Raw genomic sequence first — 23,929 nt, 5'->3', positions numbered from 1 at the left:
TCTGCAAGATGCCCTCAAATGAAATGATCTTCCGCTAGGTATCAATAAGCGATTAGCTATTCTGTAGCTAGGTACTGGCAGCAGATTAAGTCCCTAAGTGACAATTCATAGATTCCATGATTTAAAAGGATGCAGAGACCAAGGGGTTTTGTTTTGTCTTTTGCTTTGCACGTTTTATCGTTTTCAATGAATATTGTAGAAAGGGACTTTAAAAAGCAGCTGGCAGGCAAGACAAAAAGAGAAGGGGTTCAAAGTTAACTTGGGCGTTTCTGCTAAAGCCCAGCAGAGAGTACCACCTTCAGCAAGAAAGGGAAAAGAAGGATCTGCATAAATAAAGCAAAACACAACCCCTGGTAGGAGTCAAGGTGGAAAGTGTGTGCAGCGTAGTCTTTCTTGCAAGCCCAGCCACGAGGCCTCATAACATTCCAAGGATTCTGTCCGCTCCCGGGCGCAAAAGCAGCGCCCCAGTGAAGAGACAAAAGCCCCGGACACTATCTGCGCTTAGCCAACCCAGGCGATTCCAAAGCGCGGCGTCTCTTCTCCCCCACCTGGGATGTTCTGCCACCTGGACTCGACGCGTGGCAGGGCCTTCCGTAGCCATATTTCGCTAGATCCTTCTTTCTGCTGCAGTTTCAACTGGCGAAGCAAGACTTCCGAGGTAATCACGAGACGTCTGCGGCAGGAGCCCCTTCTTCCGGGCGACACTGGCCCTCACTGCGGAAATCCTGTCGCTTCGCTGAGGTGGCTGCTTCCACTCGGCCCCGCCTATGGCTCCTCCTCCCCGGGCTCGGGGGCTCCGTGCCGTCCCGGCAGCTGTCAGGTAGAGCCACCGTGCTGCTCTGAGCTCCTGGGACCGGGGACTCACGGGAACCCCTGTGCCGAGCACGTGCGAATCCGACTAGGGAGGTTTTCCTTCTGCGCCCCGGGGTCAAGTCTGGGTACAGAGTTATAACCTGGCGCCTCAGGTTCTTTTTTTTTTTTTTTTTTAAGTTCGAGGTTTTTTTCTTTAATGACCAGCAGCTACTCCCGTAAATAACACTAAAATGTTTAGTTATTGCTTCTTATGTGGATTATTTCAAAATCAGGCAGTATAAAATTGATGCAGCACTTGATTTAAACATATTTGCATTTATTTTTAGAATAGAGGGATTGGTGGGCCTTTCTAGAACACAACTAATAATGAAAAGAAGAAAATACTTGCCTTTCAAACTGCAAGAACTCTTTGTATCCAGTTCAACGCCTTCCTTTTTCAGTTACCTAGAGAAATCCCAGATGCCCCATCTCAAGAAGCACACCATCCCCACCCCCTCACTCTATGTTACTATTTTCTTTCCTTCGTAGCTCTCACAAATTCTGCATATTTATTTTTGTATGTATTTCTTGTCTGTCTCATCACCTCCACCATCACTATCACTAGAAGGTAATCAACTTGGGGATAGGAACTGGGTATCCCCAGGACCTAAAACAGTACCTGGCAGATTGGTTTTTGTGGGGTTTTTTTTTTTGTTGTTGTTGTTTTGTTTTGTTTGGTAAGTAAGAGTCGCTCTGAGCTAACATCTGTTGCCAATCTTCCTCTGTTTGTTGCTTGATGAAGATTCACCGTGAGCTAACATCTGTGCCAGTCTTCCTTTATTTTGCATGTGGGTCGCAGCCACAGCATGGCTAACGAGTGATGCAGGTCCACGTTTGCAATCCCAACCCCCCAAACTGTGCCGCCCAAGTGGAGTGCACCAGAGTGCACCAGACTTAACCACTACACCACGGGGTGTCCTCCAGATTGGTTTTTAATCAATAGGTAAGATGAACTGAATGAATGACTGAAAGGTGAAGTGACTTGCCTAAGGTCACACTGCTAATTGGTAGCAAAGCTTGAATTAAACTTCAGGTCTGTTAACTCTCTAGTGCACTTTGTACCTCAGAATGCTAAGATAAACCCAAGTGAAGCCAGCTAGCAATACACCTATCCCAAGGTTTCCTAACTGAGGAAGTTTGGGCCAACATGCCCAGCACGCTAGATGTAGTAGCATAACTCAGAGAGATTCAATAAGTTGCCACTCCAGAATTTCTATACGTGTGTGTCATGTAAGACGCGGAAGAGGAGAGGGGAGATAGATGAAGGCTCAAGTGTGAACTGACAATATCCAAGTGTAGCTAAAGGGCTGCAGCCCTTCAGCACCACCTTGGGTTATTGTAAATGAAACATCATGGAAACAAAGTTACTCTGGTATCAGGGCTACTTTCTCACTATTATTTCAGTCCCTCCTTCCCACTTTCAAATGAAGCAATTATAGCTTTTTATTTTTGAACCCCAATAAATCCCAGTATGATGCTTATTGTGCTTTACTCTTGAATAAGGGGAGGCATCACTGTCATTTCTGTAAATAGGTTTGAGTGGAAAGAGCACGTGAGAAAAAAACGTAAAATTTTTAGGAACATCAGTTAATATGAAAAAGGAAAGATCATTTTTTTTATTCAGATATGTTTCTAATATATCCTTTCATGGGCGCTGAAAAAATAACAGTTTTGAAGCTTTGAAAATATTTTTTTTAATAGTCCCCAAAAAGCTCATTTTATACAATATTTTAAAAATGAACACAATGACTATGGAAACTCTGTTTCAATAAAAGAATGTTTCCTATTGAATGTGTATTTAATGACCAAATATTAACTTTGCTAAATGAAACCTGATGGCAAATCACTAGTTTGGGTCTTGGATACATACCTACTGCAGTCTCAACAAAACTGATACAGACTGGAAAGCACCTTATAGATCAACTAGTAAAACTCCCTTTTTTGAAATGATTGGCCCAAAGTGAAAGAGTAAAGGAATAGTGGGACTGGAATTAAAACTTAGGTCTCCAGACTCCCAGCCCAGCCTACTTCTGAATGTGTGACCTTTGGTGAGACCCCAGTAAAGTACACTTAAAAACAAATTATTGAATTACTAATTTTTGTCCCCAAATTAAAATGTGTACATTATAATTTTTATAAAACATTTCTCTTCAAATCACCTGTTCTCAAACTACTAGAGTACCCCCGAATAAAAACCAAAAAACAAAACTAACATTACTTTCTTATACTCTCCTCCTTATGCCAGGCCTCTTGCTAAGTAAGCACCTTATGTAAATCATTATTATCTCTCTAAATCTTCCCAACAATCCCTATGAAGTAGAAAAGTATTGTTCCTTTGTCAATTTTAAGATATTTCTTTGGTTCTTATTAGACAGATCTGATAGTGAAAATGTTTAATGTCTAAATTTTACAGTATTTTTATTTTCACAAATCTTGAACTTTTCAGTTCTTTATTTTTTGCATATGGGCACACTTACCATAATGTTTAGAGTCTAAAATTATAAACTAACATGGTGTTCCATGATAGATTCTTAAACAGAAACCTAATTAATAAACTTGACATTGTTTCTCCTCAAAGGATATTAGTTTCTCTCCAGATAAACTATTGTACCAAACAAAACAAACACTAAAATGAGACAAAACAAAAACTTGATCCAAAGTAAAAGTAACAGCATGGGTGTTAGAGTCACACAGACCTGACAAACTCCTACATGTTTAGGTTTTAGCTTAAAAATCACTTCCTCTGAAAAATTTTCCCTGTTCCCCGGCCCCACCTCCGCCTTCAAAACTAAGTCTGTTAGACCACAGACCATTTATCTGAAATAATGTTATTTCTGTGGTTTAGTCTGTGCAACTTGTGGAAAATATTTCCTATTTTGACTTATAATAAAAAAGTATTGTTCACAATTGAGAGAATCTACTTCAGTGACCTACTTTGGGTATTTTCCAATTATGGTAAATAATATATTTCTTTAGTGTCTTCTTTATAACGATGCCATGTTCCTTATTCATCCGTATAAGTACAGAATAGATACATCTCTCTAGTATATAATAATTTAAATAAAGGCAAAAGATAAGCTCATGATTCAAAGAAATATATATTTTTGTAGTTAAATATACATGCTAATCTTTTATAAATCAATATGAAAGGAAGAGAAATTGTCTGTGCTGTGCAAAAATGCCTTAACAGAATATAGGTTGTTTTGCAGAGTGAAAAACAACAACTAAGCCTCTAAGCACCCTCTTCTCCCCCAGTCATAGCAATGATCACATCAGTGCTGTTACTACTTGTGTGTTTTCTTGTCTATCTAGTCTAGAGCCTTGCTACTCAAAGTGTGGTCCTCAGACCAGCAGCATCAGCATCACCTGGGAGCTTATTACAAATGTAGATTCTTAGGCCCAGACCCACTAAATTAGATTCTACAATATAAGCCAAATATGTCATTTTAAATTTTCTATAAGCCATTTTAAAAAGAATAAAAAAGAAATAAGTGAAATAAATTTTAACAATATATCTCACCTAATATATCCAAAATGTCATTTCAAAATATAATCAATATAAAAAAATTACTCAGATATTTTACTTTTTCATAAGAACTCTCCAAAATGCAGTGTATATTTTACACTTACAGCACATCTCAACTCCAACTAGAAAGAAGCGGCTGCTGTATTAGCACAGATCTAGCTCTAAGCTCCCGACAGCAGGAACTGTTTTACTCTGGTTTTACAGACTCTGGCTCAGTGTCTAGCAGGCACTCAAGGAATGTTTAATGAAGGAATACATTAACAAACCTAGATTAGAGTGGTTCAACCACTTACTAACTTTGTGCCCCTAGGCAAGTCTGAAATTTTTCTTCCATAAATGGGAGATAAAAATATCAATTTCATAGAGTTGTTATGAAGACTTTAAAAACCATCCCAACTTGCCTCCAGTCATTCTCTATCCCCTAAATCTGGTTTGTCGTCTTTATGGCTATCTGAAACTACATTATTTATTGATGTTTGTATTTATGTCTCCACCACTAGAATTTACATCCCGTGTTTCATCCTTGTTCTATCATCACTCATTCACTTAACAAATGTTTATCACGTGCTGCTATATTCTAAGCACTATTCCAGGCACTGAGGATACAACAATAAACATAAACAAAAAGGTCCTGTTATTACAGCAAACTAAAATTTAAGTAAATAAATGAGTTGATTATAAAAATTGGCACAAATTCTGCATATTCCATCACGAAAATGAAATCTCATAAACAAAAATTTAGATTAACTTATTTTGAAATTAGAAGTTTCCATTTCAAGCTTAAAGTATACATTAGACTGGCCAAATTGCAGATAAATCACCCCAATTTAAAACTATATGTTGTTCTTTCTTTTGATTTTCTTGATCCAGAAACTAAATATAGTACCAAGGATGATAAAACTTGACAATACTTTCTTCATCTTGTCATAACCATCCAATGTTGCCCATCTCAATAAGGAGTTATGATTATTATCTTAAGCAATTCTTTTCTCTTTTTTTTTGGAATACTTTTGCAAGGGATCTCAGGTGACTGGCATAATTTGAGGATTTATTTTCTAGGAAACAAGTGGAATAGTCAAAACAACCTGTAACATCTAAGCATGTCGCATTCTATAGCCAAAAAAATCTTCAAAAAAATTTTGATTCTCAGATCAATCCATAAAAGTAAATCTAAGCCATAATGCACCAGTAATAGTACTAATAACTCATTTAGAATCCAGAACCCTGAAGTCTCAAACTAAGTCTTTAATTGGGGGTGGGGATGAGGGTGGGAACAGTATTTTGGGGTAGAGAAAAGAGAGGTACAGAATCTGAGAACTAAGCAAAAGCTGGAGGAAATGGAGAAAATCTCTGGCTTAAAAGGAGTCAAAAAGAGGGGAACAGGAGTCTCAGGAATTTGAAGGCGATTCTGTTAAATAGCAGAAGTCTGGTGGTCTCCAAGATAGAAAGGAGGTTGCATGGGAAATAGCAAAGGGCGTGCAGCTATAGCATTCCTATGCACAAATTGTTCCTGTCAATTGTCAGTTGAGGACTGTCTGTGCTCCTTTAGTTCACAGGGGAATCACAGGAAGATTAATGCAAAACATACTTAAAGAATTTATAGATTTCAGTAAAGGAAGGAAACAAAGACAATTTTGGAATTAGAGTATAATTGTGTCAGCTCCCTGCTTTGCCTCCACACTGTACATCTTACTGAAAAGTGGGTTCATTTCACGAAAGTAGGGAAGTATGGTCACCATTTTGGTGGAAATAAAAACAACCGGGCATTAGAGATACCAAAATGGCAAATAACAATATTGTGAAAATTGTGCAATTGCATTTTTACAAGAGACCTTTTTACAAGGTCAAAGTCAATGTAAGGAAAGAAAACTCTAGCTGGTCTAATTATCCTCTATTTGCATATTCCTCGTATGGTAATTTTAGAGATGAAAGATGTAATCGTGGTATAGAGCATTCTGAAGAGTTAGTATGAGGAGTTGATTGAGTTAAAGATGATACATTTGTTGAGTACTTTATCATATGTGAGCACCACGCATTCACATACATCATTTTATTTAATCTGAAGAGATTGAGGTGGATTAAAAGGAGAACCAACTAGGGGCCGGCCCGGTGGCGCAAGCGGTTAAGTGCGCGTGCTCCGCTGCGGCGGCCCGGGGTTCGCTGGTTCGGATCCCGGGCGCGCACCAACGCACTGCGTGGCAAGCCATGCTGTGGCGGCGTCCCATATAAAGTAGAGGAAGATGGGCACAGATGTTAGCCCAGGGCCGTCTTCCTCAGCAAAAAAAGAGGAGGATTGGCGGATGTTAGCACAGGGCTGATCTCCTCAGAAAAAAAAAAAAAAAAAAAAAAAGGAGAACCAACTAGGCAAGGGCATCAATCTATAAAGTGGAAATGTAATGAGATCATGCAAACTGTATTTGTCAGGACTCCTCTCGGGAAGAAGTGGGTATTAAATGTAGGTCGAAAAAACATTTTGATAAGCCACTTAGGTTGGTTGGTAAGATCAAGGGATATGCTCCCACAACAATAGATAGTCACCAATTTGTCTGTGAAGGAGAGAACATTCCTTCCCTGAGTGAATTATATAATTTATGCTACAGCTGAATTGCACGAGACAATGTTGTGCTGTTTATTCACCATTTGACTTCTGGATCCATTCTTCACTCTTCTCTATCCTCCTGGAGGCTGATGTCTATGGACTGTACCTGGGCTCCTTTACCCTCTGGCTTCTGGTTGGGGTTGGTTACTGGCAGGATATTAGAGGGCAATGGAACAGACAAGTTGAGGTATTTATTCTCTCACCCTCCACACACACACACACACACACTCCACCACACCTTTGCCATAATTGTGGCAGCAGCTGTGTTTCTCTATAACCATGGCTGCTGTTGGGAGGTCCCTCTTCCAGGGCTCCCACTCTTGCTGGTCTCTAGTAAAACCATTTCTTCCCTTTGCCCCTTCAAGCCTTCAGGAGGTGGTAATGATTTCCAGTCTGTTACTAATCCCTGGGGGTTTCACCATCCTTGTTGGTTGGTGAACTCTTACAACTCAATGGTAATAAGGCAAATAACCCAATTTAAAAGTGGACAAAAGAAGTGAAGAGATATTCACCAAAGAAGATACATGGATGACAAATAAGCACATGAAAAGATGTTCAACATTAGTCATTTAGAAAATGCAAATTAAAACCACAATGCTATACCACTACACTCCTGCTAGAATGGATAAAATTAAAACAATTGATCACACTAAGTGTTGGCCAGGATGTGGTACAACTAGAACTCTTATATACTACTGATGGATGTGTAAAATAGCAAAAACACTTAGGAAAACAATTTGAGGTTTCTTAAAAAGCTAAACATACACTTATCATATGATCCAACCATTCCACTACTAGTTATTTACTTGTATTCATATCTATTGCTGCATAACAATATTACCATAAACTTAGCGGTATAAAACAATACACATATTGTTTCTGTGGTTCAGGAGTTAGGGCACAGCTGAGCTGGGTTCTCTGCTTTAGGGTCTCACAAAGTCTTATCTGAGGCTCTACTGGGGAAGGATTTCTCCAGTTTCCAAGACCACATGGCTGTTAGCGGCATTCAGTTCCTTGTGGGTTGTCAGACTGAAGGCCAAAGTTTCTTGCTGGCTATTGGCCAGATGCCACCCTCACCTCCTTGCCACCTGGTCCTTCACAACATGGCCACTTGCTTTCTCAAAGCCAGCAAGGGAGAAAGAATCTCTCCCAGCAAAATGGGTTTACAATCTTGTGTAATGTAATCACGTACACATAATCATGTACATCACCTTTGCTGTTATCTCATTGGTCAAAAGCAAGTCACATTTATTTGTCAATTATACCTCAATAAAGCTGAAAAAAAAAAAAAAAACGAAGTCACAGATCCCACCCACACTCAAGGGGGAAAGGGTTATCCAAGAGCATGGATAATGAGGAGACCACCTTAGAGTCTGTCTACCACATTACTCAAGAGAAATGAAACATATGCCCATACAAAAACATGTACACAAATATCCTTAGCAGTTTTATTTGTATTAGCCAAAAACTGAAAAAAACTCAAACATCCATCAACAGGTGAATGGATAACTTGTGGTATATCCATACAACGGAACACTAAGCAATAAAATGAAACAACCAATTGACATATGCAACAACATGGATAAATCTCAAAATAACTATACTGAGTGAAAGAAGCTAGGCAAAAGAGAGTACATACTGTATGATTCATTTGTATAAAATTCCAAAAAATGTAAACTAATATATAGTGACAAAAAGTAGATCAGTGGTTGCCTGGGAAAAGTAAAAGGAGAGGAAGAAAATGGATTACCAATGACGAAACTTCTGCCACGATAAACATGTTCATTATCTTGGTTGTGGTGACAGTTTCACAGGTGTATACATATGCTAAATTCATCGAATTTAGGTATAATTACCTCAATTATACCTCAAAAAGAGAAGTATACTTTAAGTATGTGCAGTTTAACGTACCTCAATAAAGCTGCTAAATTATACCTCAATAAAGCTTTTTTAAAAAATATATATATATTTTAAAACATAAGATCTACTTTTTACAAGGGCACCATGTCACATCAATGCACCCTGTTAAAATAAAATTGTTTTATCATTTATCAGTGAATAAAATTGATATCAAGAAACAGAGAATATCATAATTGCACAAAGTATTCAGGATATGCTATGTGAATGAGGTGACACTTAAATGGACTTTTAAGAACAGAAAAGATTCTGATGCATATAAACAGATATAAGGGTGTTCCCTGCACAGAAAGATAAATTAACGTGTTTATTTATTTAACAAACATTCATTAGCACTTGTGTACCCAAGCAGTATGCTAAACACTGTGAAGACCTTTTTAACTGCTCTTAGCAAATTTCCAGAGTGGGTTTATTAAATGTGGAGATGGCCAAGGATATTATGCTCAAAATTTAGTGCTCCAAGTCACTAACTTACTTGAATAATTCTTTCCCCATTGTAGGAATAAGGAATTACATTAAGCAGCAGCATATTATATAAACAAATTCAATGTAAATCAACATGCAGTTTTATCCATGTGATCAGTATACACATGGTTAATAGATACTTGCGAAATTGCTATATTGACTAAAAAGCAAAACCATGTAGCTCTGATTATTCTGAGCAAATAAATCTCTTAACCACCTTAGGATTCTATTTTCCCTTCTGAAGAATTATGGATTTCAGGTACAGTAACCACGTGACGTTGTCCAAATGGACGCTGATATTTATTATTCTGGGACAACAATACTAAACCTCGGCTGTCCCAGGCACACTGGGAAGTATAGTCACCCCAGTTATAGGGAGATTTTGTTTGGTTTTAAGGTTACAAGCACAGATTTCGGAGCTCTACATCAGAGCTACTGAATTAGAATCTCTAGTGTGAGATTTGGGGAGTTATAGTCGAATGCACTGCCATGCTTGGGAAGCCTTGGACTCTAAAGTGATATCATCAAAGGCTCTTCTGATTCTAAAATTCTGTTTAATAAGGGAATTTTGAATATGGACTGGATATTAGATGATATCAGGGAATTATTAATTTCTTATCATAATAATGATGTGATAACATAAGAGAATGTCTTTATTTTTAGGAAATGCACATAGCTGCCTTTAAGAGTGAGGTGTCATGATATCTGCATCTTACTTTCAATTGATTCAGGGAATACATACACACAAATTTGATAGTGGGTATATACATGGTTCACTGGACTATTCTTTCAATTTTTCTGTATGTTTGAAATTTCTCTAATAAAACATTGGGAGGAAAAGACTATTAGAGAAAAACTTTGTTTATAGGTAGACAGTATTATTGTTATAAATATGATTTTTAAGAACTGTGACCTAAAAGACGGCAATTCAAGTGATTACTAAAAAATCCAGCCTATAATTCCTCTTCTTAGACTTTTTCCTAAGAAAAAATAAAGTGACAAAGATATTCGCTGCAGAGTTGTTTAAAATAGTGTTGTTTTTGCAATATTTTAAATGTATAACAACAATGGCATGCTTAAGTAAATTACGGTGCATTGGTACATTCAACGGAGGGATTATTGCCCAAGCATTAAAATAATCATTGTCAAGAATAAATTGCATACATTGCCCTATGCTGTTACAAAACTAGGTGCAAAAAGAATCCGAAATTATAACTGTGCTATAACCATATAAAATTTGTGGATTCAAGTGTACAGAACTGTAAGTTTATATAGAAAATGCTGTTTGAAAACAGGTTTTTCCCCCTTTATTTCAATTTATTTTTTTATTTCGAACTCTAATGATTAACAATAAGGCATTTTTTAAAAACCAGTTGTTAACTGTTACCTTAATTTGATCCCAAAGGCAATTAAAGGTCAGTTTATAATTCGTTGAACAACTGAATAAGACTTTAGGCGCCTCAATTGACTGATGCTTAACTAATTGGGGATATCCACAGAGGCGTTTTGCCAACTACAAACATTACGTGTAAACTGTGCTGCTGAAAAGGTCTCCGCACATCACAGGTACGCCCACCGCACGTGTGGGTTACATGCACACAGATAATCACGGCAGAAAGAATACTACCTGTCATACAGAACGGGCATGTCAGCCTTTTCTCCGCGAAAGGCTTCCGGTCCTAAGCAGCCTCTTACTTTCACCAGAATGAAACGGTTCTAGAGTCCCAGGCCAGGGAGGGGACTGTTCCCTCGCCCGGGAGACTGGAAACTGCTCGATGTGAGCGTAAGGTTTCCAGGGCCCTGCAGCTGAGGTCCCCCGCACTCGACGATTCCCCAGTTGCTAGGTTTAGTTGCTAAGGCACCAACCGTCTCACAGGAAGAGGGAGTGGGTGCACTCCCTTTTGGCGTCGTAGTGAACACTCTGGACATCGAGTGCCTTTGTTCCGGAAAGACACTGTCAGCTCCTCTGAGTGCGACGGGGAGGCGAGGAGAAGCTGGGAGTGACGCCTCTGAGCCGCGGAGGATTGTGGGAGGAGGTTGTCTCCAATTTCTCCTCCCCCTCTCCCCCTCCCGGCCAAGATGTCTGACATGGAGGATGATTTCATGTGCGATGATGAGGAAGACTACGACCTGGTGAGGCGCAGGGAACGGAACTCTGGGGCTGGAGTTGGTGTCTGGCTTTAGGGGCCGGGGCAGGGGCGACCGCCGCATCTCCCCATAGAACATGTGCTCCCTCCAGCCTCCCCCGGTGCAGTGACAGGACGGGTTTCCCTCCTCCCCTTTCCCGCACCGGGCCCGGGCTCTGCTTCCCCAGCATGGGGGAGGGGAGGGTGAAGGAGGCAGCGAAGAGGGTCCCGAGCACTGCGCTTCAAGTCCGAGCGCCGTCTCCGTTTACGTGGACACCCCTGGCCTCCGACGTCCTCTTCTCCGTGCCTCCTGCCCACCGCGCGAGCCGCCTCCGGGGACCGTGCAGCGGTCTAGGCCCCGGCTCTGCCCTTTCGGGCCCAGCATTCCGGGCCCCCCTTCTTCACACTTGAACTGAGCGGGTGCGAAATGCTGGGAGAAGGGACTAAAAGATGGGGGCCTTACTGCTCTCAGGCCTGACCGCGAAACGCCGCTTGTGAGTCTCCTGGAAACATAGCTTAATTAGTCTTGTCCAGGGTCCGTTTTGGTTTAAGGTAAAGATGCAGTGGAGAATTCAGAGCAAAGATAGGTGGAAAAAAGTAGTTAAACTACTTGTTTAGTTTAAAGAGAAAAGCTGGGGAGGAGGTTTTACTTTTTGTTTGGGGGTGGGGGTATAAGGCGATTGACCTCGTGGCTTTTTTCTTGACTTTGAAATTTCCCAGGATTCAAAGTTTAAAATGTCAACAGTGTAGAAATATACGAATTTGTGGAGCTGAATGGTGATTTTTAAGGAATGAAGGTTTAATTTATGAACAGATGTACAGGTTTTTAAAAAACTCACTAACATTTCGTGTTGCTATTCAAAAACATCTGCGTGAGAACTAAGAAAAATTATCTGGACCAAGAATTAATGTCAACTTTGTTTTTTGTTTTGGGTGCGTTTTTGTGCATGGTTCTTGTATATTATGGTGATGCTTCATTAGCGTGAAGTTATGAAGTAGATGCTTAGGAAGTCAGGCTCATCTTATATTTTAAGTGCTAGAGATTCTCAAGATATTAATATATCGTTTTGAATTAGTGTAAAACTTACTTGTATAATCATTTCCAATTAATCTTTCCGTTTTAAAAGAAGGCACATTTGCAAAAGAGAAAGGGAAGTGCTTGCTATTGCCTGAAAGTCATAGTGGAGGTTTTGATAATTCTTACAGCTAAATGTGGAGTTTTGCTAAGTTAGGATTTCTGCCTTAGATTGTAGTTTGTGCAAACCAAGGCAGTTTAGGCAGTGCCCTCAGTTCATTAAGAATGTGTTACTTGTGTTATCTTGTGCATTTTTATTTATCACGTTTATTTATATTACAAGTATTTTTCTAACTATGCAAGTGTTTCGTTTAAATATGTCTGTATTCTTAGTTTGTTTTTTTAAATGTTCCTGCTTATCTCTTTCCTAAGTAATAGTTTATTTAATACATGATGTATTAGCACTATGATAAACTTGAAGATCATCATTGAGAATGTAATGTGGGAATGGCAATGTGAATCTTATTGTCACATAAATTAATTTTTGCAAAAATTTTAATTAAACATACGTTGTTTAACTTGGCTATGTTTCTCCAGCCTTTTAGGGCCTACTACATGTACAATATAAAGTTGAATATATAGTTGTTTTAACTTTTTTTATTAACCCAAAAAAAGTAAGTTTTTACATTATGCTACATAATTGAATGAAAAATTTCCCCCCAGTATTCTGTTAAATAGTCTCCTCTCCCCCTCATATCTCTTTCACATAAATAGCATTCTGGATTTCCAATCAGATGTAATGTAGTGAACGTTTTTATTCTCTGTTTATTAATGGTTAAACTCTTTTGGTGGCATAAAATTTATTTAGTAATTTATTTTTTTTCTTCCTTAATTTCCTTAAACAGTTATATGTTATATAGAAAGCTAAAGAGACCTGGTTGCCGTTTCATGCTTACATATTGCCAAAAGAGAAGGTTGTTGGTTTTTTTTAATAGTTATTTGCCTGAGTCTTTTTTTTTTTTTTTGAGTCTTTTGTTTGTTTCTTAGGATTTGAAAGAGTCAACAGAATTGACTTGCTGTTTTAGGGAAATTTCTTTTTTTTTATTAAAAATGTATTCTTTGTTGGAAAATTTGCAATCACTTCATTTTGGTAAAAATGTTAACTAGAGCTGTGAATATTTCTTTTTTTGTGTGTGAGGAAGACCGGCTCTGAGCTAACATCTATTGCCAGTCCTCCTCCTTTTTCTCCCCAAAGCCCCAGTAGATAGTTGTATGTTATAGTTGCACATCCTTCTAGTTGCTGTATGTGGGACACCGCCTCAGCATGGCCGGACAAGCGGTGCGTTGGTGCGCGCCTGGGATCCGAACCCGGGCCGCCAGTAGCGGAGCGTGTGCACGTAACCACTAAGCCACGGGGCCGGCCCGCCGTGAATATTTCTAACCACAGATATATTCAGTATATTTTTAATAGGTTGTCTGTTGATAAATTTTAATACCCTAAATCACTTTTTGTTCTTGCCCATTCTAGTGGAAATGGGTAGTTAGGATACCACTGCAAAAAGTAAAAATCTGTTTCTAAAACTATACTGTTTTTATCCAAGAAAGTAAATAATGGTTTGTGCCTGGGATCTAAAAGAAAAGAGAAACAACTTTGTTAAAAAAAAAGGCAGAAACAGGCCAGCCCGGTGGCGTAGTGGTTAAGTTCAGCGTGCACTGCTTCGACAGCAGGGCTTCGGATCTTGGGCACAGACCTACACCACTCATCAAGCCATGCTGTGGTGGTGACCCACATACAAAATAGAGGAAGATTGGCACAGATGTTAGCTCAGGGCTGCATTTGAGCAAAAAAGAGGATTGGCAATAGATGTTAGCTCAGGGCCAATCTTTCTCACCAAAAAAAAAAGAAGAAACAAATGTGCAAAAAATTCAGTATGCTTGACCTCTTATTTCTAAGATCTGTTTGATTTTTATTAGAGGCAGAAGCAGGCATTTTCTAAGCATAGGAATTTATGTAGCAGTGGATGGAGAAGTAGGAAATGTTACTGGTAAGTGTCTTTTAATTCAATGCTAATTTTACAGATTTTTAGATTATTTCTGGTCTCATAATACTAAATAATAACTACAGTGCCATTCATTAAGTTAATAGGGCCATTGATAAATTAACCGTATTGTAATTTCACAGTCCAGGCATTCTAGCATGAAGTTGTTTTGTAGTTCTTATAATCTTTTGTGTGTGTGTGAGGAAGATCAGCCCTGAGCTAACATCTATTGCCAATCCTCCTCCTTTTTTTTCCCCCAAAGCCCCAGTAGATAGTTGTATGTCATAGCTGCACATCCTTCTAGTTGCTGTATGTGGGATGCGGCCTCAGCATGGCCGGAGAAGTGGTGCGTCAGTGCGCGACCGGGATCTGAACCCGGGCCGCCAGTAGCGGAATGCGTGCACTTAACCGATAAGCGACGGGGCCAGCCCCTTATAATCTTTTTAGAAAGGATTTAAGGCAGACTGACTTCATACCAAAAGTTATTCTTTAGTAGATCCAGTTATAGGTAGGGCATTGTATATTTGAATGTAAATGTATTACAAGGAAAAAAAATGTTCAAGAAAGTAGAATAAATCCACTTGGTTGAATATGCTACAAAGCTGTAATGCCCCTAGTAAAGTTTATAGTTGTGATTAGTGAATGAATGTTTACTAGTGTTGTTTTTCTTATCTTAATATATAGCAGTTTTAATGTCCTAAAGTTTTACTTCTTTTTGAAGGGGAGAGAGATGATGAGTCTTAGCTACAGGATATCTTCCAGAATCTCTTATTTGTCACCATTTTAACAAGATCAACAGACAAATGATGGCTTGAACTTTAGTTTCTCCTGTTATCAAGAACCTTAGAACATGAATTAGCAAATTAAAAATAACACCAACTTTCAATTTTTAAAAAGATTTTTGAATTGATGCAAATACAATATTAAATCTAATTTGAAAAAGAAGTGGTAGATTAATATAGGACAAGGGCAAAAGAATAGCTTTAGGGATTTGTGTTTTCGTATAAAGGCTCTCAATTGTCATTCATTGTGCATATAAGAAGCTTGGAGGTTATAGGTTATTTTCCTCTAAGACTGTTGTCCCAGTAACTTACTGCTTGACAAAATGTTGGGGATCTTTAAGAATAGATTTGCAAACAATATACTTTTTTTATAGTCTGGACCAGTGTTGTTTTTTTTTTGTTTTTTGATGTTTTAATAGTTTTTAACATTGTGAAATTTTGGGTTGTACATTTTTGTGTGCCCATCACCATATATATGTCTCCCTTCACCCCTTGTGCCTACCCCTCACCCCCCCCACCCCCATTGCCCCTGGTAACCACAGTACAGTTTTCTCTGTCCATGTGTTGGTTTATATTCCACATATGAGTGAGATCATACAGTGTTTGTCTTTCTCTTTCTGGCTTACTTCACTTAACATAATACCCTCCAGGCCCATCCATGTTGTTGCAAATGGGACGATTTTGTCTTTTTTTATGGCTGAGTAGTATTCCATTGTATATGTATATATACCACATTTTCTTGATCCAGTTGTCAGTCGAGGCACACTTAGGTTGCTTCCACTTCTTGGCTATGGTGAATAATGCTGCAATGAACACAGGGGTGCATAAGCCTCTTTGGATTGTTGATTTCAGGTTCGTTGGATAGATTCCCAGTAGTGGGATGGCTGGATCATAGGGCATCTCTATTTTTAATTCTTTGAGGAATCTCCATACCGTTTTCTATAGAGGCTGCACCAGTTTGCATTCCCACCAGCTGTGTATGAGGGTTCCTGTTTCTCCACATCCTCTCCAGCATTTGTTGTTTTTTGTCTTGGTGATTATAGCCATTCTAACAGGCATGAGGTGATATCTTACTGTTGTTTTGATTTGCATTTCCTTGATAATTAATGATGTTGAACATCTTTTCATGTGCCTATTGGCCATCTGTATATCTTCTTTGGAGAAGCGTCTGTTCATTTCCTCTGCCCATTTTTTTATTGGGTTGTTTGTTTTTTTGTTGTTCAGTTGTGTGAGTTCTTTATATATTATGGAGATCAACCCCTTGTCAGATGTATGTTTTGCACATATTCTCTCCCAGCTGGTGGGTTGTCTGTTCATCTTGATTCTGGTTTCGTTTGTCTTGTAGAAGCTCTTTAATCTGATAAAGTCCCACTTGTTTATTTTTTCTTTAGTTTCCCTAGTCTGGGTAGGCATGTCACTGGACCAGTGTTTTTTATGCTGTATACACATTCGAATTCTGCGTGCAGTCATCACAAAGATGAAATTTGATTGTACGGTCGAGGCTTTTAAAAGAAACATAACATGTTTAATTGTAAATAATTGGAAACAACCCCAAATTATCAATAGTAAGGTAATACTAATATTATTAATACTAATAAGGTATTGATAGATAAATTATGCTATATCCATGTGATGGAATGCTATGTCAGCATTTCAAACTATGCTTCTAAAGAATATTCGATGATATGACAAACTTTTGATAAATTGTATTAGTCGGGACTCTTTGATATAAGGGACAGGAATATATGTCAAACTAGCTTAACTAAAAAGAGCAGGTATTGGCTCACATCGCCAGAAGTATAAGTATGGCTGGATTCATGGCTCAGATGATGGTGCTGGGTCTTTTTCTGTTTCTATCTCTTACTGGGCTGCTTTCCTCACTGTATTGGCTTAATTGCCTTCACATTACGTCGCAAGATGTAATGCAGCGTCTTCTTAGTATCATAACCCTAAAGACAAGAGGGTCTTCCTTGCTAGCACTGACAACGAAACCCTAGGAAGGACTTTTATTGACCCAGCATAGGTCTCTGTGAACCACTCACTCACTGTAGAGAGGGAGATTGGTTGCTTGCCCTCCTCTGTGGGAGGGGAACAGTGATTGAAAACCCTTACTTGGGAGAGGAAGGGTTATCACCAATGCTGTGCACACAGTGAACACATATCCATTATAAATATGTAATCTGTATTACAATTTTATTGGGTTGGAGTAAAATTTATTTATTTTGTTGGATGGGAAAAATAAAAAGTGTCCGGAAAATCTGAAAAGTGTCAGGAAAATTAAAGTTTGTTTCTTGCAATCCTTTCACAGTGAACCTATATTACTTTTATTGCTGGGGGGAGAAGGGGCAGGTTACAGGGTACAAATGATGAACAAAAATCTTACTTTAATCTTGGGAGGCCAAACAGTGATTTTGTCATTGCTGAAAATTTTTTGGAATCCTTCTTACAAAATTGTCTTCAGAACCTGAAGCATCTAGCTTTTTAAAATAGATAATACATGCACATGGTTCAAAAATATAAAATATAAAAATAAAATTTCCTTTCCATTCTTGTTCTCCGTTTGCTGAGTTCCCATTCCTCCCCATAGGTAACCAAATACGCATTTTTATCCCCTCCCTTTTTTTTTTAAACCAAGATATAGCATGTTATATATATTGTCCTACACTTCACTTTTTGTCTTAGAAATTATTCCATGTAAGTATACAAAGAGCTTACGTTTTTCTTTGTACAGCTGCATTGATTGTATGGGCGTACGATACTTTATTTAACTAGTTCTCTATTGATAATAATTTGGCCTGTTTTCTTTTACTTTAAACAATGTGCAGTTTTTTTAAAAACTTCGGCTATAGCCAGGTTTTGTCCTTTCGGTAGATGTCAAAATTGTATTCACAGTCAGCTTTGATAAATAAGTTGGGCCATCAAACTGGATGACGCTGTTTTAGGTTAGAAACATCTAACTAATGAAGTTAGTTTTCTTGAGAATTTCAGAAACATTACTTAATAATCCATGCAGTATAATTGGAATAATTTTACTACCTCTTAGAGTTACTACTTCAAATAAAAGTATTAGTTTGAAATGTAAGTTTTGGTGCATTTTCAGAAAGTTGCATTACCTGATAGGGATACTGTGTAATATATGAATGAATACAGATGTATTCATCTGTATAATGAAATTAGAGAGGTCCAAACAACAATAAGTAAAATAAGTAATGGGAGACAGCTCTTATGTGCTAAGAATAAGATAAATTGAAGGCTTTTCACCCCTAACTTAAATTTGTAAACTATGCATATCCAACAGAGTGAATTTGTACTTGTATCTTATATCCCAAAATGAATATATAGAGACCTCAGCTAGAATTAGAAATTTACTGTAGGGTTCAACCCCGACATTTGACAGGAGGGGAACTAAAGCATCCAGTGTGAGTGATTTACCTCAATTTACATGACAGATTAATGAGAGAGTCAAACTAGAGCCCAGGTCTATGACTTTGATGATGTCTCTCTTTGGAAAATTTAATTTGAAGACTGAAAGTTTAGAATAAATAAAAGAATGCTCTAATTTACACCATAGATAAATTAGGACCCATTAACTTTAGTGAAATTTTTAAAAGTTTGGATAACTTTATGAATGGCTAACCACAAATGGCTGCCTAGGACTTGGATTATATTTAGTCCTTAAGGATAGTGAGACATTGCCCTTTATCTCTCTGTATGCCGAGCATCTAGTACGGCTGTAGATGAACTATGGAACTGACCCTGTTCAGCAGTGGCTACATTCCAGCATAGAGTCAAAATTGCCCCTGGCTATCGTGTGTTGTGTTATTTTGGAAGATTCACTCACTTTTCATTTCAATTAAGCAAACACCTGAGCATTTTGTAATATACCAGGCTCTGGGGATACCAAGATGAGTAAGAGAAAGTTCTTGATTTTGAGAAGCTCATGTTGGGGCAGGTGAGGGGAGGTGGGAACAACGTACACAGAAGGCTCCATGTTAAAGAGATGCATGTCATGTAGAAACATGACTCAGGGAAAAATTTATTTTGCTAAGAAGAGTTGGAAAAAGAATCAACAGGTAAGCCTTGATGAATAGGTTTCCCAGGAGTGTTAGCGCTGGGGAGCATCATAGGAGAAAAGTGGGAAGTTTATTAGGAGGGGAGATGATTTAGAATTCCTGGCAGAGAGAAAGTTTGTGCCAAAGCAGAGATTGTAAATTGTGTGGCATATTTGGGGAAGGAAGAATAGATTTGGGTGGTGTGGATGGATTAGATTGCTTTGGGGAGAGGTCAGGACATGAGTTATTATATAAGTAGGTTGGAACTGTTATGAACTTTAGCAGTTTTTTTTTGTAATCCATTTATCAGTGTTCAAAAGTGCTTGCTTCTGGGTGCCGGCCCCATGGCTTAGAGGTTAAGTGCACACGCTCCGCTACTGGTGGCCCGAGTTCAGACCCTGGGCACTCACCAACGCACCACTTGTCCGGCCGTGCGGAGGCGGCGTCCCACTTACAGCAACTAGAAGGATGTGCAACTATGACATACGACTATCTACTAGGGCTTCAGGGAAAAAGAGGAGGAGGATTGGCAATAGATGTTAGCTCAGAGCCGGTCTTCCTCAGCAAAAAGAGGAGGATTGGCATGGATGTTAGCTCAGGGCTGATCTTCCTCACAAAAAAAAAAAAAAATGCTTGCTTCTTTTGCTTCTTTTTCATATATTACTTAAATTCTTCTTTGTTTTTTAGAACATTGTTAATATATTGATTAAAATTTCAGTTTCTCTTTTAAAATACATTTTATTTAAACTTTTACAAATTATAATTATCCTCCTATTCATCTGGCATAAGGGAATTCAGTTTAGCAATATTTATTTAATACTTTTCCTATATTCCCTATTCTGACTGATAGCACTGTGTGTAACCAAGTCATCTATAGTCGTTAGAGATAACTTGATATCCTTTCATCTTGTGCCCATGTCATGAGTGCTTTATATTTTACATCCTTAACATCACTTGACATCTTCTATATTTATCCTATCCCCTTCCTTTTCTCCTTATTCTACTACTTGGAATCAGGCCTCCATCATCTCCAGGCTAGACTGTTGTAAGAGTATCCAGTGGGCTACTTCATTGCTACCAGAGTGCTCTCCCTAAAACACAAATCTGATTTTTTTCCCTATAAAATCTTTTAGTGGCTCTCCATTTGACCTAAACTCCTTACTAGGCTTCAGTAGTTCTGTTCCTCTGTCTGATACCAGTTTCTCTCTCATCAACTCTTTATACACATCCTGTGCTTCAGCCCAATTAAACTATTCATGGTTCTTCCAAATATGCAATGCCATTTCAAGCTTCCATGCCTTTGCACACATTAATTGCTTTGTTTCAGATGCCATTTCTCACCCCCGGCAACTCCTATTCATACTTTTAGACCTGGTTCAGGTAACTTTTCCTTTCTCTGTCTCACTCAAGAGTAGTTGATTCCTCCTTTTTTGAGTTGCCACTGTACTAGTATGTGTCTCTATTATTGCTTTTATTGTGTTATGTTGCTGTTTCATTTGCATATCTGTCTCTGACCATGAATAGCTTGAGGTGAAAGACTTAATTTGCATTTGTTTGAGAAATACTTAATTGCAAGCATATACTAAGGATCATTATCATTGAGTATAAATAATAGATATCTATACAACAGAATTATTCTAAAGACTTTTCAAAATATCAGTTTAAAAAATCATGCTAGTGTAATAACTGAAGAATAGTTTGCTGTAATGCACAGCTTGTGTTAATGTGATTCACTGAGCTGCAAATGACAGGTTAGTGATGTCGTGGAGGCTGGTTCAAACCATATGAACATGGTGTTGCAGATCATAAAGAGGAACTGCCTAATTATAAGAAGCCAATAAGTAACATATCAGTTGTGTCAGTTCTCATGTATTTAGCAATAACATTAAAGAGTTGAATTGCAATTATACAAAAAATATTTTACATTCCACTTCTTAATCCATATAATGTGAAAAACTAAAAGACTACAGTCACAAAATGTTGAGGGCCAGAGTAAGTCTTATCTTGATCATTGTGATTTTGGGGAGTTATAATATCTGAAGTTGAGAAATATCATTAATCTGGAGCCAGTCAGAAGTTGCAGGTAGCCAGTCTTGTACAAAGTTAAGAGGCATTCAGTGATTGAATGACAATGTACTGTGTTAGACATGGTAGGAAATGTAAAGGTTCTTGTCTTCAACACTGTTATAATCAGTTCAGTAAGTTTCAGGTAATTGAAATTAACCTTATTAATTCCTAAAATATTTTCAGTTTAACCTTTGCTGGCACCTCCACGTCCTACGACTATCATGTGTAGCTCTCAGCTTCTACTTCCTTCTTCTCATATCCTGGACTAGTTGTATTTTTTCTAATCTGTTATAGGCTAAGAAACCAAAAATAAATGGGCTTTGAGTGAGAGTCCAGATTCTTAGACCCCGTGATAGATGTAAATAAAAAAATTGTATTTCCAGGTTCAGGGGTGCATTCTGAAGATTTGGGTTGCAGAAAAGTCATTTTCTGAACACTTGACTAGAGAAGAACTGATTGTCAAATGTGTAGAGTAGGTTTTATAGCTATGATTCTTTACTCCAAGTCTTCCCGGGGGAGGTGACACTTAAACTGTAATCTGATGCAGTAGTTAACCAGGTGAAGAGAGGTGGAAAGAGAAGGGAATGGCATATAAAGGTGAGAAAGAGTTTGGCCACTTGTGAGGTAAGGCCAGGGTGGCTGCCTCAAAGTGAATGAAGGAGAGCTTAATAGGAGATAGGATGCATAGTCAGGAGTCAGATTTTGATGATTTTTGAACTTGATTTTAACAGCAGTGGGAAACCATTTTTAGAAGAAGAATGAGGTAATTTACATTTTATGAAGATTATTCTGGCTGCTTACCGTGAGAAGATTGGAAATTGAAGGTTTAAAAGGAGAATGGGAAGGCTCTTATAGTCTGTGAAGAGATGAAAGTGGCTTGGTAGGCTAGGGTGGTGGCAAGGGAGATGGGGGGGAAATGGATGGATTTGAGATTTACGTTGAGGGTAGAATCCATAAGGACTTTTTATGTTCCAGCAATGTGACTGCTTTTAGTTCTTTGGTTATCTCCCATTATGCTGTTTTGTATCTGCTGTTCTCTTTCCCCTCTCCCACTTTGTCTAGCAGGCAAAATCCCATTTATCTTTCAAAACCTAGCTCAGAACCATCACTGTCACAGCATCGTTTGATGTACAGTTGGCTTGTTCATTCTTTATTAATTGCTTTTTTAGTTTGATCAGTTTCGTCATAGTCAAACCTAGATTACAGGGTTAAGAAGTGAATGAGTGATTATGAAATTTATTCACTGCCCAGAATTTGATCTCATCCCTAAGAGAAGTATTCCAAAGAATTTTCATATGTTAAACATAACTGAATTCTCGATCTTAAATCTGAGACTTGAGTGCCAGTGCTTCATGTCCATACACAAGGAAATGATTATCCTCCAGAGGGCGCACATTACAAAGCTACTGTGGTCAGATAAAACTGGTTTTATACTCACATCATGCTTCCCCCTCCATCTACTGGTCACAGGAAAAATTCATCTTATGTTCATGTATTTTTGAACTTTCTAACACTACACTCAGTATACCTTTTTCATTCTTGTACCTTTATGAGACATTACAGAATTTTCCATAAATATCTCTTTAAAAATTTATTAACTGTATTTGGATTTAGAAATAACTCTATAATACTATTCTTGTCTTTTTGTGTTTACTTCCAGGTACTATTCTTAATTTGACATAAACTTGCCCTTTGTGATGACTTGTAGCTGAAGGAAATAATCTTGTGTCTTCTTAAAAAAATAATTTTCATTATACTAATCCATGTGTATTTTATAATCCTCATCAAGTTGAATACTATCTTGGAACTGTTTTAAACCCTTGTTTATCCTGCTCCACGCAATAGTTGTTTTACTCCAATTGTCCTTTATGCTCTATTGTTTCAGTACTAGGAACTGAATTTGTGTGATAAAAGTCACATAAAATTATATAAATTCATTTGTTTTACTTATTTTGATTAGTTATAAAGCTAATTAAAGTACTTTAATGTAACTAAACAGGTAATGTGGAATGCACATAAGGCAAATATTCTTATTAACATGTTATATTTAGCAATAGATTACTCTGCCATATATAGATTACCATCCTGGGTAGTTAGAACATGTTAAAATAATGAAATTTAGACTGGGAGTAGAGAAAATTAGATTATGGAACTACAGATGAATAATTAGCATTTATGTAATAATTAGCATTTATGTTGATTTTTCTCAAGTACCATGACCAACAAAAGGTTAACAGCTACAGAATTGGAGGTCATTAACCAGTATTATTTCTTTGCATTTTGCTTTTATGTTGATTCTATCAAAATTATAGTTTTGACCTGAAATAAAGAAATGATTTTTCTGTTCTACTATCCACTTGATTTTGGCTTTTCCCCTTGTTTTTTAAATAATAGTTAAATATCAATGGCATTTTACCCTGTATTCAAGGTTGTTTTGTTTTGTATAAATGTGTGGTTTTTCTGTCTTAACAGTATCCACCTTTTACAGT

At 37.9% G+C, this 23,929-nt stretch overlaps 2 protein-coding genes across 7 annotated transcripts in view; one reads left to right on the top strand and one right to left on the bottom strand.

Moving 5' to 3' along the window:
* Nucleotides 1–11,289, bottom strand: part of GALK2 (galactokinase 2) — a 135,032-nt gene extending 123,743 nt beyond the window's left edge. For 2 of the 4 annotated variants that reach the window (XM_058541538.1, XM_058541541.1), the window contains exon 1: nucleotides 549–713. In XM_058541538.1, the coding sequence (XP_058397521.1) occupies nucleotides 549–601 (53 nt within the window). In that variant the 5' untranslated portion in view covers nucleotides 602–713. Of the gene's footprint in view, nucleotides 1–548; nucleotides 714–10,986; nucleotides 11,194–11,221 lie in introns of those variants that run through there. The other 2 variants (XM_058541540.1, XM_058541539.1) reach the window with 2 other exon arrangements.
* A 112-nt stretch (nucleotides 11,290–11,401) lies between these two features.
* COPS2 (COP9 signalosome subunit 2) overlaps nucleotides 11,402–23,929 on the top strand; it is a 30,885-nt gene continuing 18,357 nt past the window's right edge. For 2 of the 3 annotated variants that reach the window (XM_058541543.1, XM_058541542.1), the window contains exon 1: nucleotides 11,402–11,492. In XM_058541543.1, the coding sequence (XP_058397526.1) occupies nucleotides 11,439–11,492 (54 nt within the window). In that variant the 5' untranslated portion in view covers nucleotides 11,402–11,438. Of the gene's footprint in view, nucleotides 11,493–14,474; nucleotides 14,546–23,929 lie in introns of those variants that run through there. The other variant, XM_058541544.1, reaches the window with a different exon arrangement.

The sequence above is a fragment of the Diceros bicornis genome, chromosome 5 (genome assembly GCF_020826845.1).
Source record: "Diceros bicornis minor isolate mBicDic1 chromosome 5, mDicBic1.mat.cur, whole genome shotgun sequence".
NCBI classification, from domain to species: domain Eukaryota; kingdom Metazoa; phylum Chordata; class Mammalia; order Perissodactyla; family Rhinocerotidae; genus Diceros; species Diceros bicornis.
Note: the sequence above shows the minus strand (reverse complement) of the source record. Positions and strands in the feature narration are given on the sequence as shown.